The 13,432-nt window shown below is 37.0% G+C and overlaps 1 protein-coding gene across 1 annotated transcript in view; it reads right to left on the bottom strand.

Annotated features, from left to right (window-relative positions):
- Window positions 1–1,749: 1,749 nt before the first annotated feature.
- Window positions 1,750–13,432, bottom strand: part of DDX10 (DEAD (Asp-Glu-Ala-Asp) box polypeptide 10) — a gene marked incomplete at both ends in the record, with an annotated part of 33,533 nt that continues 21,850 nt past the window's right edge. Inside the window, 2 exons of the mRNA XM_009070917.1 lie at window positions 1,750–1,838; window positions 5,799–5,886. Coding sequence (XP_009069165.1) covers window positions 1,750–1,838; window positions 5,799–5,886 — 177 coding nt within the window. The remainder of the gene's footprint in view (window positions 1,839–5,798; window positions 5,887–13,432) is intronic.

Below are 13,432 nucleotides of genomic sequence, written 5' to 3'. Positions count from 1 at the left end.
TATAAACGTTATATAACAAACAAAAATGAACAAGATTATTGCTTTTCTGCAGACTCAATCAACAGAGCTTAAGAGAATCTCAGGACACAGACAGGCCAGGCAAGAAAGCAATGGGCAAAGTGGGCAACAGCCTGAAATGCAAACCTGACAGGAGCATTAAGCAGCCTATTTTCTCTGCAGGATTTTTAGTGGAATAACATCTATCAAGCTAGCAGTAAATCTTCACAGAAAGGCTGAAATACTTTTCAGAAAATGCACACAGAAAGTAAAGGGAAGAAAGGATTCTCAATTCCAGGTTTTGCCATAAGTTTCTGTGCAGAATGTAAACCAAGGTTGCTTCTGAATGCAGAATTCAAAGAAACCAGACTTTGATGGACTTTCACATAAATTAAGCTGACTGATCCATGTATCAGTGCATGTGCACTGAATTGAAAGCCAGGGAACTGCAGGGTGTATTTAGGCAGACAACCAGTCTGGAGAGCACGGAAGAAGAGTGCCAACAAACTAGAACAGAAGCTTCAAATTATCTCCTAGATTTATTATCTTCTGACTTTTTGATTACACTTCCATATATTTCACAACCTTGACTAAACCTCTACTACTGAGTGGTTTCCTGCATTTTAATGTGGGAATGACTTCGTAGTTTTGTAAAACTGGGACTAGAAATTATTTTGATGAAGGACCAAATCCTGGCACAGAGACCTGAGACGAACAGAACTGTAGACTACCCTGCCTATATCAATATCAGATTCTAGATGGCACACCAAGCTGAAATCTAGAAAGAGGCACTGAGATTCTGAAAATTTAGTACTACCACCATCTGCCAGTCATTTTCTTAAAACTAGTAAGATGTGTGGCCCTAATCTTCTGACACTATCCCTTACATTCAGCACAGTAAGGCCTACAATAAGATTTTAAAGATGTTGACAAATTACACAGGTGAAGGGGCAGGTAATGGACATGGTGAAATTTTTCAAGTTTATGCCAGTTCTTTTTTTAAGATTTCTCAGCCCATAAAGTTAAAAAGCATCTTTTATAATAGGCTTATGTTTCTTAAAAAACGTAATCATGTTAATGGCAGCACAACACACAAAGACCAGGTGTTCCACAGTCTAGTAATTTGTCACATTTTAGCTCATTATGCCACATGCTGACAAGTTTTAAAACTTCAGTCTTCCCTGTCTCTTTCCGAGACAAACTAATCTACCGTGTACCTTTGAACACCTTCCTGCTCCCCTATGACTACCCTATGTCCCATGAGATTTTAAAAGCTTCACATCTTAAAACCATTTCAGGTGTCTGTCATCTGTAAAGTCAACCTGTCAAAATTAATTCTCCTCCCATGCAAAATGAGGAATGATTCACATGCATGTACAAAAATAGACATAGCAAAATAGATGTCATTCAGTCTAGTGCAGATGTTCCATCTTTACTAGCTCTGAGGCTGATGGGCAAATCTGGGGGATAAAAAAATTGTGTTCACTCATTCTATTTCAGAGGTTTTACCTTCTGTTATATACAGAAAATGTACCACCTGCTGTAAGTTACTTCTCTCTATAGCGATATATTTTTACACACAATTTCTATTTAGAATGCCCTTGAAAATGTGCAAAAGCACAGCACAAATATGAAACTAAACACAAGAGTGTCCAATTCTGTGTGTTAATATAGTCAAAAACCTATTTTAAGCTATCATACACTGCAAAACTTCTCACTATAGTTTGCATATTCCAAGTTGACCATACTTACAGGGCATATTCTGCTAGAGGCAATTTGAAAACATCGAATACTTCCTTGTTCTTCATTAAGTAAACTGAACGCAAGTAGGATACAAAACACTGAAAGAAAAATAAAAAGTATTCATCAAACAAAACAAACATTCCATTACCAACACAAGAAACAAATATTATACTGCTGCTTTAAAAACAAAACATAATTTCACTATTAGGTGGCCTAACATTGATTTCAGACTGAAATTCCTTTAACACAATACACAACAGCCAAAATTTATCAGTACTACAGAAGTGATGCAACTTCAAACACTCTAATATTTCATTATATACACATTAATTGGCTGAATCTCCCAACAGTATGTCATGTCTTATTTCCCTAGAAAGAAAACATGACAAATTAGTCAGAAGGAAACATCACTGATTCAATTTTATTTTTTCTCCCAGTTTTCTCACTGTTATTGCACTGATAGCAGAAGAAATTGTGTTGCTATCAATCTGAGGTGTCCTGACTTAATCTCAATCACTAACAGAAAGTGATTCAACTCCATGTAGCTGCCTTTCACTGGACCCTAAGATGTGGAACTAATATAAAATAAATAATTAAAAAAAGGTTCTATTGCTTGTTAACCTCAAATAGAGGAGGAAAGACTCAATGGCCAGGAGCATTGATCTCTTATGGGGATTCTTTAAATGCTTATAAGACAAAAAACACTTTCAAAGGTGAAAAAAGACAAGGCAGTAAATGAAGCAATGTCATAAGGGCATTCTTTTCTCTTCAGTAAACTCAAAAACTATTAATTGTAAGACATATAAAAGCTATGAGATACAGTTCTCAAAATGCCCCATACTTCACTACAGAAGTAAATTTGCATTTGTGGATTTTTCTAAACGCTAAGATTTTTGGGTAAAGTTTCCTTCCTCATTATATCTTTCAATTAATTTTAGCCAGGGAAAGCATGAGCTCAATCCATTCAGCTGCTACCAAGACTGAGGTGTGGAATAAAACAATTCTTTGCTCACATTAAAATATTAATCATTTTACAAAGATAACTAGAATGTTTAGGAAAAGGCTTCAAATTTGACACATCTCATGAATCTATTGTTGTCTAGCAAGTGACAAAAATCAATGAAAGCTTCTTTTTTCTCTGCAGTGACAGATGGAAAAAAAGGTTAAACAAGTATCTTTCCTGTGAATCTGAGATTCACAGATCTGAAGATCTACATGCCACAGCACTGAAATCCCATTCTGTCTGTTGGATAACCTACAAAGCATTCCATTCTCTTTACAAGTATAGATTTGGAACACACGGTCTGGAAAATAATGATAAAGGGCAGAAAGAACACACCTTTTGCATGCATATCAAGCCCTATGATAACTAAGTATGAGCCACCAAACAAATGCATAGAAGAGGCGTTCAAATTTACAAGAAGAGAAATTATCATCTTAGAGTTTTATCTGACTTCAGTATGTTCACTTCAAGCTCTGTCTAAAATACTGTCATCTCTCTTGGATTTTACACAGTTCTCCTAAGACATGCCCACATGCACTAGAGCTGAAGGAGAACAAGTTTAGTCAGTCAGGGCTTTTTTTCTGCTCTGTTATCAATTGCTGTTGTCCCCTGCTTTATTTGCTTTCAAGGGGTTTCTTTTAAGAACTGAGTATTGCAAAAATGTCATATGCATTAACCCATACCATTATGGAAAATGCTATGGCTGGGCATCAGAAACATATTACAGCTCTATTAAAACAGTAGCTACAGGTCCTCAAAACCACTGGAGATTACTGTACAATTACCATAAATATATAAGGAAAAAGCAACATTTTTGATTTATTGATCTATTTCTTGGATAACTGTTTTAAGCACTAAAATGCAGACAATTCAACTGATGTGCTGTTTTGACAAAAGTCAAAAGTAACAAACAGTGTGACTGGAATGAATCCCAGGCTGTGACACCCTGCATGTCCCTCTGGGTGTGATGAAGAATTTAATGGACAGACAACACTTCGGTGCCACAGTAGCATTCAAACTAGCAAGCAAAACAGATTCTTTTTTTAAACTGCTGTTCAGAACTGGCTGAACCGACATATTAAATATTAAAATTACAACAAATGCCAAAAGGCAGCATCAGTCCATGAGAAGAACTGCAGAGGTTTCAAAGGAGCCTCAATATGATTCACACTGTCTTTCCAAGCAACAGCAGAGGAACCATGTCCTACCAAATGAACCATGAAGTTTATTGAAGCAATTAGTAATCAAGAATTTTTGCTTTTCCTTTTTTTTTTTTTAACAAAGTTAAAGCACCTTGAAGTAAATCAAGAAGCTTAGAGGACACAATGACTTAGACCTCATGCCCTCAACACAGTAGACTACATCCTATCTGAACTTCTGTGCATAGCTGTGCTGTTTCACCACTATCTGAATCATTCAGGTAGGGAATTTATTTCTTATATTACAAATGTCAAGAATCTGGCAGCTTGTAACAGACAGGCTAGACAGCACAACACCCATGCCTTTGAGAAATCCAGCATTCCAGATAAGTATCCAAGGTCAAGATTTCATTTGCATTAATTTTGTTGTTTTATTCACATTGATATGTAAGACTCCTGGGGCACATTTGCATAGTATATCTGAACAGTCACACTTAAATCTTACTAAGGAGGGACATTTCTGTGATAAACCACCTGTCCACACTTCAAGTTTTTCAAAAACTGAATGCAGTTTGTCTGCAAGATGACACTGCTCTACTGTATCTGAAAAACTGCAACAAAAATGGCTTGAAAAGGTAATTAAGTGGCCATTAAAAATTTTCAAAATGAATTTTTTTCGGTAACACTGACAGCCTATGTTTGATTTGTTGCGCTATTTCGAAACTATATCATTATTCTCTTTTGCTCAATTCAGAATGATCTTTTTCTGCCCTTTAAGAGACCTTAAAAAGCCAAAGCCAGAAACAGGTTTGTTAGTGTTTTCATTCCAAGAGAGATGATGCTGGCTTCCTCCTGTTCTCATCCTCCCCCAACCAGCTGCTCTGTCACTTCCAATACAAGCAGGTGTAACTGCAACTTCCCGTGGCAGCTGCAGCTGATCAAGGTATGTCACCAGTACCTCTGCCTTCTGCAACACTGGGGTGAAGCTTCTGCTGACATTCCACATGGCTACGAGCAATACTCTGTGCACTACAAAAACCTGGGAAACCTATATGCCAACAACACTTTTTAAAAGCAGTCCCTTGAACAATGCCATAGACATTTAGTGCACAAAGCTCCCACTGACTTCCTCAGACACTTTGATTTAAAACTCCTTGTTTAGAAAAGTACGAATGACCGACGAAGTGTCCCTGCTGCAGGCATCCAAGCTAGGTTACACCACGCAGGCTACCTCTGCAGTGCAAACAACCATTCATCCATCCCAAAGGGTTTTTAAGATACCTATGTCAGGATGCATCATAGAAGAGTTTATTCCTCTCTATCAGCTATAAATGAAAGCTTAGACAGATCAACTCACAGAGGACATCTAAAGCCAAGTGAGATGAATCTCAAGAGTTTTAAATATTTCAACTTGACTCATTTTACATCCCAGTTCAACTGAAAGGTTAAAACTCTTAGTTTCTCTTTAAGTACTCCCAAGTACTCAGTCATCCTAAGTGGTTCTTTAATCTTGTCTCTGGTATGCCCATGTCTTTCCTGTACTGGAACATCTGAAAAGCAGTAACTACAAAATAGGGAATTACTTTCATACCCAAGACTCTAAAATAAATATGCCTTAACTCAAATATGCCTTAACTTAGGCACAATAGCAATAGGTCAGGTGCCTCTTCAGGTTTTACCATCATGAACCCACACTGAGCCCATATCAGCTCATGCAGGCTATACACACATGCTTTCCAGAACTGCTAATACATGATTACTATTTCTACTGACACCGATTTTCAAAACACAAAAATCAGAACAATACAGCAGCTCCAAACACTGCTTCCAGGGCATATATGAGCTGAGCAGTTATTCAAACAGCAGTTCTATTCAACTAGCATGCCCCAGGAACTACAGCATAGCAGATGACTTACCCTTTGAGCTTTGTCTTTTAACTCCTGATCTTGAGCTAAGAAAGCTTGCATCCTCTTTTGGATGTCTGTAAGTTTTTCAGGATTAATTCTAATTTAAAAAAAAAAAAGTTTACTTTAGTTATTAGAACCTGCAAAATAAGCACCCGTTATGTTCTCAAGAGTATCTTTACCTCTTTTATATTGCTTTAATATGCATAATGTTATTACCACACTGAAAGAGCATAGCATGGAACCATATTAATGATGAAGCATATACTCCTCAAACAAATAACAAAGAAACGACAAATGGCAGCTCAAACATATTATTCAGAGGCAGTTTTCACTGAAGGTGGTGAAACTTCTTCCAGATCAAAGCAGAAATCAGCAAGAATGAACTCCTTGATTTTATAAAAACACTGAAAAACTAGAGGAGCAGCATAATGAATTACACTAGTACTTTATACCATTATAGAAGTACTCATAAGGAAACTGTCAGCATTTTTGAAAGCTTAAATAAGATCCATTGTGCTAGGAATACTTAGATTTAAGTACTTCTTAGAAAGAAGAGCCAGGTGAGCAATAATAAAGGACATTGAAATTAAAGAGATTTAAGAGCTTCTCAAGATTTCGATCAAGTAAATAAGGAATAGTGGCTGTACTACAGAAAATGCCATTAAACCTAGTAAAAAGATATGCAGGTCCTCTCCCAGATTCTGGATTTTGACACTTATTCCAGTGATACCAACATGATTGCAGGTTTATTTGCCCAGATCTTTTCTCATCTACTTCTGGCTTTGATCTGCCAGTGCCACCCAAGTGTATTTTATAACCTACCAAGCTTGGTAGGAGGCTACCACTCAAGTACTAGTCAAGAGAGATGCACGACTACCACATTTCTTAACCTGCTTCTTGCTGCAATGTGCCATGTCTTACAAGTGTAAGGTCGTACATCTGGGTCATGGTAATCCCAAGCACACTTACAGGTTGGGTGGGGAAGTAACTGAGAGCAGCACTGAGAAGACTTGGGTGTGACGGTGGATGAGAAATTCACCACCAGAAAGCCAATTAAATCCTGGGCTGCATCCAAAAGGGTGTGGCTAGGTCAAAAGAGGTGATTCTCCCCCTCTACTCTGCTCTCATGAGACTCCACCTGGAATACTGCACACAGTTCTGGTACCCTCAACATAAAAAGAATGTGGAACTGTTGGAGCAAGTCCAGAGGAGGACTGGAGCATCTCCCCTATGAAGACAGGCTGAGGGAGTTGGAGCTGTTCAGCCTGGAGGAGAGGAGGTTGTATGGAGATGAGATCTCGTTCCAGTATCTGAAGGGGCTACAGGGAAGCTGGAGAGGGACTCTTTGTTAGGAGCTGCAGTGACAGGACAAAGGGCAATGGGTACAAACCAAAGGAGAGGAAATTTAGATTACATATCAGGAAAACGTTTTTTACTGTGAGGGTGGTGAGACAGTGGGACAGGTTGCCCAAGAGGGTAGTGGATGCCCCAACCCTGGCAGTGTTCAAGATCAGGCTGGATGAGGCCTTGAGCAACCTGACCTAGTGGGAGGTGTCCCTGCCCATGGCAGGGGGTTTGGAACTAGATGACCTATTAATTTCATTCCAACCCCTAAAATTCTATGATTCTATGTCATGCCATGCTATACACCTCTGCTCCTCTGTACACCTCTGTTCCTCTGCTGAAGGAACTCAAGGGGAAAAAAAAAAAAAAAAAAAAAAACCAGAACAAAATCATGCCTCTTCACATAGCAGCAAGTTGGTTTAAAAAACATGACTGAATAAAATACTATGCAAGAAACATTTTACAGTCTTTTTTGTAACATGATTATGATCATCAGTCACTCTTACTCAATATGAAAGCAACAATTAAGCAAGGAGTTGGAGGATATTAGCAAAGAAAAGTATTCTAATTATAATTTATATAGACATGAAACTTTATTCCCTCACGATTTCAATTTCTTAACTCTGTTCAGATACAACCAGGGGAAAACTGCAGTGTACACAAGTGCTATTTAGCTACAGTTTTAGTGAAAGATCAAAAAACTGAGTTCCAGTTTCCAGTCAGCACATAATTGGCTCTGAAAACGTAAAGACATAAAAAGTAAAAGAACAGGTACGAAAAACTGAGTGGGGGACAAACCAACCAACAAATCTTTGAAACATATTAATGCAAGAAGTAAAGAAGGGATAGCATGAGTAACAAACAAACAAAAAAATTAACATGAACACCAGTAGTAAGAAACCTTGAGCGACCTGATCTAGTGAGAAAATGTCCCTGCCCAGGGCAGGGGGCTGGGACTTAATGATCTCTAAGGTCCACTTCAACCCTTAAATTCTATGATTCTATGATTCTAAGAAAGTCGACAGAAGTGCTGGATTGCTGCTAAGTTATGGGAAAGCTGTTAAGAGATAACTTCAAGGCACTTAAATTAACCAGTGCCTTTTCCCTCCATCTTCACTCAAAAAGGCAGCTGCAATCAGACAGCTAACAAGAGCTGGAGCACAGTCCAAGCTCACACCAGAATCACAAATCATGGGATAATAGGGATTCAGATAAATCAGCTGGGTCAAAAGAAATTTGCTTTACAGCGACTAAAGAAAGAAAGCGCTTGGAGTCATAGTTGTATGTATTAAGAACTCTTCTGAGACAGACAAAAAAAATGCTGAGACAGATCAGGTAAATACAGTGGCACATATTCAAAAGGGTCAAAACAAAAGGGAAGTTAAACAATTAACTTTCTCTTGATACCAAAAAAGCAATTTGTAAGGATGAAAAAAAAATAAGCAAAATGGCTAACGTAGCATAGCCAGAAGCAAAACGTGACTCATCAGTTTGATTATACTCTATAGCAGCATTGGAAGGCTTTAAAAACAGGAAAGAAACAGCACATGTATTTGGTGTCAGCAAAGCATCTAGCAGGTAGACATTCTCAGGAACTAGGAAAACAGTCTACATGAAACCTTTAAGCAATGCAAAACTGGCCTTGGAACTGCACTCAAAGCATAGTCGAGACTGGCAATTACTCACTATTGTCACTGTTAACTCAAAACGCATATCAAGTTCCAAGTCTCACGTGGACCCACTACTACTCATTATTTTCTATGACTTGAGTATTGCAGGAATGAGAGTCACTATTTATAGGAGACTCTGTCTTTAAGGCACCAAGCATAATGGACAATAATCCTAGACAATGTAGGAACATTTTGTTGATTGCACATAAATTTTGAGTAATTTCGAAGAAATTTGCAAGAAAAGGGTTTGAAAAAAGACAAAAAAACCCACAAGATACTTCACAGTTAAAAGCACAGCAAAATAACATGGTATAAATCTAAGAAACATCAACCAAGAATATGGTGCCCCAGGCACATTTTGAGGTTATGCATTTGTTAAGGAATGAGTAAATTCGTAACACTGAATATTAAAAAGAGTAGTAATGCTCTCTAACACTGTATCATGACAGTCACCCACTGTCATCTTCCTCTCATGCTGAGATTCAAAAACCGTGAAAGTTGGTCATTGTTAAATTGGATTTTGGTTTTGATGAGTTTGCATGTTATTTCTTTCCAAACACATAAAACTCTTTACAATAAATTATATACATGTGACTATTTGGAGAGACAAACCTAAAAGCTAAATACTGAAATGAATTACCACAATTTATAAGCTTGCCTAAGCAGCTAAGAACCAATGAGCTAGAACCAACTACACAAAGACTAGAAGGAGATTTTATGACACTGTCATTTTAACTAGGCTGTTTCTTTTTTCACTCTGTGAACACATATCTTACCTTTAAAGGAATAGCATAACTTTCTGAAACTGCTGTTTTACCTAACAGTTGCATAAGTGGCCACACTTGATTGTGCCATAATGTAAAATAAATATGAGCCCAGCTTGTCTGGTCTTATGAACTAATTAAACAGCACTCTACAAATTTCCTGGTTGGTATGCAGTTTGACTTTCTCTCATTTCCCCTGGTTTTAACACTAGGATACAAGCACTGTTTTAACAGTGAGAGAGAGTCTCTCTTCCTCACCCCTCTCCAAAGCAGAATTTAAAAAGCTCAACAAAAAAAAAGACCACACTGCCATGATGTAGCAAAACAGTTTCCATATTCCACCCAGCTTCCAAGACACAGCAGGTTTTGCTCTGCGCTCTCAGCCTGCTGTCCCCTGTGGTTATGGTAGACAACCTGGAAGGCTTGGAGAGAGGAGGAAGAGCTGGGACCTAATGAAGGCTGCTCAGACAGGTCACACACAGGTGCATAACCATGCTGGTTAGTGACACCAATGTATTGTCCTACAGCAACAACAGAAATTGATAGATTCCCTAGTTGTAACAGTATTGTAATGTGGAAGTCACTCACCATTGTCAGGAAACAAAAAGTGCCTTCTTGTTATCACTGTTTTCCTCAAAAACCACTTTTTTGTCATAGTATTAAAGAAAGTCACATTAAATCATGGGTATCTACATACTTGCACTTCCTTTGGTAAAATTTTCTAGACAAAATTTGTTGTCGTAACCCCTAAGAAAGCAGCTCTTATCTTGTTACTTAACAAAACTGGATGTGACAAAAGAATCTTAAGGTATTATCAAAAATAGTTTCAATTTACAGCTTGCATGTAAATTCTTTTAAATTAAAGACTCCTTAGAAAAATGTACATACTATTTAATACTTTCAGAGTATCTTTTTGCCATATTTGAATGCTCTAAAATCCAGTATTTATTATTGCATATTTTGCATTTTCTCTAGCTCTGTTTGAACAATGAAAAGTTATGTATTGTTAAAAGCACTACCTGTAAATTGGGAGCTTATGTTGATTACAAAGGACTGATGTACTAACAACCTCCACACAGAGCTCAGATTTAAAATTGAAAATTAAGAAAAGAGCCTAAACCCTAGTCTTTTGAATAGGCATTCAGGAAAATAAAGAAGTTCTACTCTCTCCTTTCAAATTATGGAACTGTTTTAAAAGTTCTGTTTAAATGAAATAAAGGAACATTAAGTGTTGTTTGCAAATCAAAAAGCACAAACCAAGGAAGGTAACAGAGCTCTTGTGACCCACCACACCAGACAACAGGTTAATAAGCATTTTAATTGACAGTGATGCTTTAGAAACAAGCCTTTTAAAAAAAAAGCTTTCAGAGTGAATTTCAGAAACTTGAGAAGTTAAACTCTGTTGACAGTGAGCAATGCTCATTATCTTCTAACTTCCAAGTTAGAATTCTTGAGAATATATAATTAGGAGAATAAGCACAAACAACACCAGAAGACTTCAACAGAAGACCTGGAGCGTGATCCATGGGTGGATGCAACTACTTCAACAATTTGTTAACTGACAAAACACACCAGGGTTGTGTTAATTGGGAAACTGGCTAGAAGTAAACAACCTGAGCAAATTTGTAGTGAAAAACTTTTAGAATTCAATGGGCTTGCAATCCACAAGTAATTAGAAGAATTTTTTTTACGGATTTGAATTAGCCTCGTACAAGTAAAATGCTAAACCTTTTAAATCTTAACCACACTAGGCAGACAATTCCAAGCGAAAGCATTCCCCTTCATTACTATGTTACAAATTCTATTAAGGTTTGCTTTGCAGATTTGAAAACTGAATCTTGGGGCAGGCTGTTAAAATATATTATCAGTCAAAAGCCTTGACTTTGTTCATAATGATCCCAACTAAGAATGTTACTTACATGCATTTATAATATACATGCTCTAGTGGCTTGGTACAAGAATGAATTTTTGGGGTAGTGTTAAAAAAAAAGAAGCAGAGAGAGATTTTCACTGAAGTAACATCAGATTAGCAAGAATATGTTAAGAGATGCAGCCATGGATGTCTCTCCAGAGAGATATCTAACTTGGATTATAAATCGCATATGCATTTATGGGAGGGAAATAAAATATTTTCCCTATTAAAATTGGATTGTTAGCCTGGTACAGAAATACCAATTCCTATTTACATGAATAAAAACAGGCTAAAGAGGCTTTTCTACCATTTCCTATGATAAGCCATTCAAATAATTAGTGATATTACTTTAGAAGTTAAAAGCTTAGCTGACAAAGAGGAAATATTTATAATAAGCATGAGATCGTATATCTATTTACTGAATACCAAAGTAAGATAAAGGATTTGAATACCTGTCATTTTAAAAAGGAAAAAGATGAAATTTGGGAAAAGGGACAATTTGCTTAGGCTGTAGTGGTTATACAACAGATCCTTTTAAAGCACTATGATGCTTAAGGGAAAAAAAAGTATCAGACTTCAGTGTCTTTACTGATATTGTCCACATTCAGCTGGTGAGGTTTTGTTTGGCTTTGTTGGGGTGTGGTTGGGTTTTTTCAAACACCAATGTAAACAAAAGCTATAAGCACAAACAGACTTTTGGTAATTGTCTGACTGCATTCTAGTCCTTATTTTGCTGGTTTAGCAGAAGTTGTCTTATGTTTGAAGTTCATGCATGTTATGCACAGAATCTATACGTGTGTTTGGCCAAATAGGTGGATTTACTTCATGGGCTGTTGTGTGCTCACTTTGTTACAGAGAACCATCATTCACAGGTGCCTCTGAAATGGGATGTCCTACACATGAAAAAATACTTTAAAAAACCCCAACAACTAAACCTTCCAACTGGCAAATGCCATATGCATTGTTTCTATCCTCTGCAGAAATGTCAACTTGTTAGAATTTGAGCAGACCTAAAGATTTAAGCAATGAGGTATAATAACCACCTCAAGTTTCACCCTAATTTGATTTCTTCTCAAAAACAATTGTTCTACAGACACTTTCTGTACAGAGTTAATTACCTTCTTTGCTTTCGTGTCCATACCTTCACATTGACATCACAGCTTTTCCAAGTAAAATAGTCCTAGCCTTGCTCATATCCACTTGTACAGAAACTTACATGTTCTACCTTGTCATCCTTCGCAGCTTTCTTCTCTCTCTACAATTTTTGGCAGGGTGTGACCTGAACTACCTAAGTATTCACAATCGAGTCAGGCTTATGCCACATTTTCTGGCTTGTTTTCAATTCTTCTTCCAGATTTCCTTCACATTCTCTTTTCTCTTTTGACTTAATGTTAGACCGACAGGCTCAAAGAACAATGAACTCCTTCCTACCTACAGCTGCTAAATAAAGACTACCATTGATTCTTTTAGTGGTGGGTAGTTTTTTTCCCCTAGTATTTCTACCCTTAGAGTTTTTGCCTTTCCTACATGTCCATTACTCCACATTTAATAGAAAATGGAAATGTGCTTTATTTTCACATGGTACTGTTATATGCTTTTGCAACTCTTTCAAAGTTAGCTCTATTTGTACAGATAGCATAGATCTTCACAGGTTTCCATCAGAACATTCTAGTATGTAAAATGACCATTTAGCCACATCTTTTATTTCCTGTCCTTCAAATAACCCATTTAGAAAGGTCATGATAAATTGGAGAAATAGTCTAGTACTAAAGAAAAAACAGATAAGAGAAACAAAAATTATAACAGGCATAAAAAACACACAAGGACAGATTAAAGAAATTGCAATTGTTTAATCTGCAGAACAAAAGAAGAGAGAGCATGATAATGTTCATTACATAAAAAGTAGCTGCAAAGGATAAGACAATACATCATTTTCCATATATTCTTGGCAGA

This window comes from Acanthisitta chloris, unplaced genomic scaffold, assembly GCF_000695815.1.
Source record: "Acanthisitta chloris isolate BGI_N310 unplaced genomic scaffold, ASM69581v1 scaffold10783, whole genome shotgun sequence".
Taxonomy (NCBI): domain Eukaryota; kingdom Metazoa; phylum Chordata; class Aves; order Passeriformes; family Acanthisittidae; genus Acanthisitta; species Acanthisitta chloris.
The sequence above is the reverse complement of the archived record's forward strand: the minus strand, read 5'-3'. Positions and strand labels throughout refer to the sequence as shown.